The 5,036-nt window shown below is 38.1% G+C and overlaps 1 protein-coding gene across 1 annotated transcript; it reads left to right on the forward strand.

Annotated features, from left to right (window-relative positions):
- Nucleotides 1-1,994: 1,994 nt before the first annotated feature.
- On the forward strand, nucleotides 1,995-3,648 carry PCYB_122110 (sporozoite microneme protein; the record flags this gene model as incomplete). Its single annotated transcript, XM_004223543.1, has 5 exons — nucleotides 1,995-2,386; nucleotides 2,563-2,645; nucleotides 2,738-2,868; nucleotides 3,041-3,114; nucleotides 3,278-3,648. Exons 1-5 carry the CDS (start codon nucleotides 2,320-2,322, stop codon nucleotides 3,646-3,648), a joined length of 726 nt encoding a protein of 241 aa, XP_004223591.1. The 5' UTR covers nucleotides 1,995-2,319.
- Between the last annotated feature and the right edge of the window lie 1,388 nt (nucleotides 3,649-5,036).

Below are 5,036 nucleotides of genomic sequence, written 5' to 3' on the forward strand. Positions count from 1 at the left end.
TGTATAGTGTAGAATGAAAAGTGTGCCACAAAAAAAAAAAAAAATAAAATAAAGTACATAAACAATATGTACATGCAGAACGTGTAACGATCCAATGTGGCACATATATATATGCGTGAAAACGTAACTATAATTATGTTTGTACAGAAACGGATGTAAGATAATTTACACCAAGCAGGTTGAACATTTTTAGGAATGAAAAGTAACGTTTGACCACGCTTTATGGCTTCTTAACTCTAGAAGAGAATCCTACGTGCGGAAGAAAATGGGCCTTTATTTATTTGCGACGTGCTTCTCAACCCCCCGCTGGCTCGTTTTTTCAAATGGTTAGATTGCGCATGTTGTACAGGTACATATGCAAACATCTGAATATTTGCACTTCCGAATATTTGCACTTCCGAATATTTGCACATCCGAATATTTGTACATCCGAATATTTGTACATCCGAATAGGTGTATCTGATTTTATTTTTGCCTCACCGGTGAATAGAGCGCCCCCATGACACTAGAAATTTTTTACGTTTTGAGAAACGTGCATATTCTGATGCATGTATTATGTGCGTATTTATAGAAGCACATGTGTACGCCTGCGCGCGTATAAAAAAATTGCAAAAGAAAAAACGGAAAAACAAATGCGGGCATCCTGAATTTATTTTCTCGGCCCATAAACTGAGCACACAACATGTTAGAGAAATAAAGTGGCACGTTTTAACTTCAGTAAAGGCTTTGCATTAGAGGCTAACGTGTTTCGCTAAAAATTTCACAACGAGCTTACCACCAGGTATTATTTTTTTTACTTATAATTATATATCTGCCGCTTGAACATCACGAATGCGTGAGCCTTTCCGGCCTTGTGGGGTCCTCTTATAACCACATATGTATTTTGCATATATGCACACACAAAAGTGACCCACCACCCCCGGGTTTGTCATCTGCGGTGAGCAACACAATCGGGGATAGAGAAAAAGCGTTGCCTTTAAATGGGCACGTATATTTGTACAGACATTTACGCATATGCGTATTTGTACCCCAATTTCGACTATCTATAGAACGAAGTTCGCGTTTTTCTTAAAATGGACGACTCAAAGGCATAAGAGCAGTTCATCCATAGGTAGCTCTATTTTTCAAATATTTTCAAAATGCAACCAGCGTTTAGTGAAAGGGGAACGTATAATTTAAAAAAAATATATTTTTTTACTTTTTCACAAATGCCTGGTTGATTCGTGGACTCATTCTTTTTGCATGTGACGATTTTCACTGCTGAACAAGTGAGGGAGGCTATTTTAAAGGGAAAACGGAAAAAAAAAAAAAATTTAAATGGGGAAAAAGAAAAAAAAAAAAAAATTATTGAGAGGAATCTCATTTTACTCTTTTTGTCCTCAAATTACTGTGTGAAAAAAATTGTCGAACAATTCTGAAAGGATGGGGAGACTTAATTAGGTGAACTCCTTTTTTTTTTTTCTTCGAGGGTGGAAGTAGACTCTTTACAAAAAATATCATTTTTTCCTCCTTTTTTTTGTGCGCATGGATAAAAAATTTACATGCAGGTGAAACTTTCTGTCTGATGCATTTTGTTCCTTAATTTGCGAATTTATCCCTTAAAGGGGGGTAAATGTATATGCAGACGCACACCCGGGTTACGTTTAATTCACCCCCCCCTCCCCTGTGTGCAATCGCCCAGTTGCTTCTTTAACAGACGCCGAAATAGGAATGCAACGGCGGGTTCCTGCGCATTCCTGAGCATTCGTTTTTTTTTAAAAGGCAGCTGAAAATATATATACATATAAATATATATACATTTTTACTCCTTAGCATGTTCATACATTTGGTTATAAAAACACTCAGTGAGCTTTCTCACAGGTGCATGCATAATCAGAGCTGTTGCAAATGCAGGCGTAGTTTTAAAAACCTATCCCTCAAAAATTCCGCAGAAAAAGTAATGCTTGCTGTTAAAAAAAGGGAAAAATTAAAACCAGACAAATGCTTTAACCATATGCACGACATCCATTTTTTTTTTTTTTTTCCTTTTTTTGCTTCCCCATAATATGTACGTAATTATGCAGTTTTTGTCCTGTTAAGTGTTCAACTTTAATTTTCACCATGATGATAATTCATTCCCTTTAACTTCCTTTTAACTGGTAAGCATTGTCCCACTGAACTGTCTACATATACACACATTTATATGTAACATATTTTTATATATGCACAATTTTTGCCAAACGAACACACGAAACAAAAATTCCTCGAGGGGGAAAAAAACAATCCAACTTAAAGACATACATTTCGCTTATCGTTAAAATATTACCAAGTGTTAAAAAAATGGAATTCCTCACCTTCCTTTTGTTCTTTTTAACCGCTCTGCGATGTACGCTGTCATTCGAAGAAAGTAAGACACTGTCATGTGCATAATAAATGCCTAACAGATTTGTTCGCACTTTGTAAAAAAAAAAAAAAAAAAAAAATTCATCATTTTGGCACCAAATGTGAGTTTTTATGGCTGAACGGCTTTATTTATTTATTTATTTATTTATCTATTTATTTATTTATTTTTTTTTTTTTCAGGAGACACACTCTCACACGTGAATAAGTTTTCCGTGAATGAGTATATTCGAAAGGATGGCAATGAAGATCATGGGAAGTTCCAGGTAGGGCATCTTGCGCATTGGAATTAGCGCAACAAAAATGTGCAAGCGGAAATTTTGTGAACAACCCGATTTGCTCCTTTCCCCATTTTTAGGCCACGGAATACTTCGAAAAAATCGCCGCAGACTTCACCGATGACATAAATACAGCCAAGGAAGCTTTACAAAATATGTTCCTCGATATAGAGGCTTCCTTTGAGGAGTTATCCGACGACGTAGCGAAGAGGTGAGCCACCAAAGCTGAGTAGCGTTCTCTGTTTCGTCGTCCCCACTCAGCATTACTTGCCTGGGCGCCCACGCATACATATATGTATGTAAATAGACGTGTGTACACATATGCTCATATACGCAAAAATTGTACGCCTTTTTTTTCCCCCTCCCCCCTTTTTTTTTTTAAGTGTGTCACAATACAGCTACGATACGGAAGAAAAGCTGAATATTCTGGTGGGACTTGTAAATGAATTTGTCGAAAGTAAGACATTACACATTTGTTTGCTCTGGAGTGAAACGTGTTAGTCCCCTGATGGGACAGTATATGACAGGAGGGAAAACGAAAGACTGACGCAATACGTAGGCGTGCCAACTTCCCTAGGTGCGACTTTTGGCCACTCATTCTCATACCCCCCTTCTTACAGACAACAAAGGTGTCATCTTCAAGTCATCCGAAGAAAAAAAAAAAGTGGAAGAACACAAGTTTAAAAAAATGTGTGATTTAATTTTAGAGAAGGTAAAAACAGTGGTGGAACTGAGCACTATTAATAACTATCGAATAATTTTAAAATTTGGTAAAGGTGACAGAAAAAGTGACATACTGGACAAAGTAAAAAATGATGACAGCATATCGGATGCACTAAAAAGTGAGCTGTTAAAATATGAAGACGTGGAAAGTAAAAATGCAAATGTATCCAGCCTGGTCAATTTTATATCCCCCATTTATGAAAGCTTTAAACAAAAGCTAAATGCATTAATACGAGAAGTTTCTTCCGATTTGGGAAAAATAATTTAGTCCACATGGGGGAGGTGATATGTCCCTCCGCGTTTTGCTGCGCCAAATGAATCATTTGCTGCAATTTTGAGGGGCGCAAAAAAAAAAAAAAAAAAAAAAAAAAAAAATGGTATGCTCATACTCATTTTCAAACGTGTGAAAAACCGGTGGTGGTCGGATAACACTTTGGACAAAAGGATCACTCTTCATTTTGCAGAAAAATCAGGGATTGCTTCTTCTCCCGTATGTTTTTTTTCTTTTAAATACCGCTATGGGTCACGCTTTTTCGGTGTAACAAAAGTCTTAATGGTGTACATCCCCACGGAGCGACTGCCTCAAAAAGCTCCATTTTTATCCGCTTCTCCTTTTGCGATTTTCCACATTTTGGATTTTGCTATACACGTAAAATAACTCCGCTTCATCCCCCCCTCTCCCCGTTTAGCTGCACAATATGCATATGAACATTTTACACATATTTCTGCACCTGTTAATCATTTTTTTTTTGTTTGGCAAATATGGCCATACCTCCGTGCTGTAGCTCACCACCCATGTATGTACACTTCCCCGTTTATGCCCATTCATGAGCACTTTCGAAATGTTTATGTTTACAGTTGGGACTGGATGGGGGGGCCAAGTGCCTCCGCGGGGGTCCACCTTTCGCAGTTGGAAGAGGAACTCAGCAAGCAGCTTGGGCAGTTGGGCAGCTTGGGCAATATGTGCCAATTGTGCAATATGTGCCAATTGTGCCAATTGTGCAAATTGTGCAAATTGTGCAACTTGCGTAACCGTGCAGACGACCTTGCCGCTAAAAAGGAATTAATTTTTTGAGAAAATTTCCACGTCTCAACATTCTGCTACATTTCTTCCATAGCATTTTTGAAGTTCCCCCTTCCCATCACCCTTTCGCGAACTTTGCAAAATAAAGTGTGCGTGAAATTTTCACCAGGGTGATAATTTTAGAAACGCGACGTAAGGGGTAGGAAGTAAAAAGTAAGTCCTTTTTGCGTCACTTATCCTATTTATATTCACTTGTGGAAAAATAATTCTACCGTCTTTCCACTGGGATGCGGGGAAAACACGCGGTTGTTAAAAAAGAAGGCAATTTGGAAGGACCCCCAAACAAAAAAAAAATTGTGTAGAATTAAAAAATAAAAACCTCGAGGACAACGCGTTGTTCACCAAATTTTTGCCCCTATAAGTCGAAACACCAAAGGTGGGAAAAAAAAAAAAAAGGTGAACGTGCGATTGTATGCACGCAAAGCTACTTAGCATGCGGTAGGAACACAGTTTCGCACGAGGTGCACTTTCGCTCTGTTGGCAGGTGGAGTGTATAATGTATACGGACCGTTACGTCAGTAAGCACACAATTTGATTTAGTGATTGCGAAGGAAAGCCATCTGTGCCATTAC

This window comes from Plasmodium cynomolgi, chromosome 12 (genome assembly GCF_000321355.1).
Source record: "Plasmodium cynomolgi strain B DNA, chromosome 12, whole genome shotgun sequence".
NCBI lineage: Eukaryota > Apicomplexa > Aconoidasida > Haemosporida > Plasmodiidae > Plasmodium > Plasmodium cynomolgi.